This window comes from Penaeus monodon, chromosome 30, assembly GCF_015228065.2.
Source record: "Penaeus monodon isolate SGIC_2016 chromosome 30, NSTDA_Pmon_1, whole genome shotgun sequence".
NCBI classification, from domain to species: Eukaryota; Metazoa; Arthropoda; class Malacostraca; order Decapoda; family Penaeidae; genus Penaeus; species Penaeus monodon.
This window is the reverse complement of record NC_051415.1, coordinates 11,783,110-11,783,314: the sequence shown is the minus strand read 5'-3', so window position 1 is coordinate 11,783,314 and position 205 is coordinate 11,783,110. Positions and strand designations below refer to the sequence as shown.

General features: G+C 66.3%; 1 protein-coding gene across 1 annotated transcript in view; it reads right to left on the bottom strand.

The window, feature by feature from the left end:
* Window positions 1-205, bottom strand: part of LOC119592295 — a 19,079-nt gene that overhangs the window by 4,338 nt on the left and 14,536 nt on the right. Inside the window, 1 exon segment of the mRNA XM_037941123.1 lies at window positions 1-203. Coding sequence (XP_037797051.1) covers window positions 1-203 — 203 coding nt within the window.

Here is a 205-nt window from a genome sequence, read left to right as displayed (position 1 = left end):
TTGAGGAAGACGCTGAAGGTCCGGATGGGCTTGGTGGCGATCTGGCACTCGTAGCCGCCCTGGTCGCGCAGCTGCACCGACTTGATCCTGAGCGTCCACTCCGAGCTGGCCTGCTGGTGGAGGGCCTCGAAGCGCAGGTCCGTCGTGTACGTGTAGCCGCCCACCGTCAGGATGCGCAGGTCGCGGCCTCGGATCCACGACACCT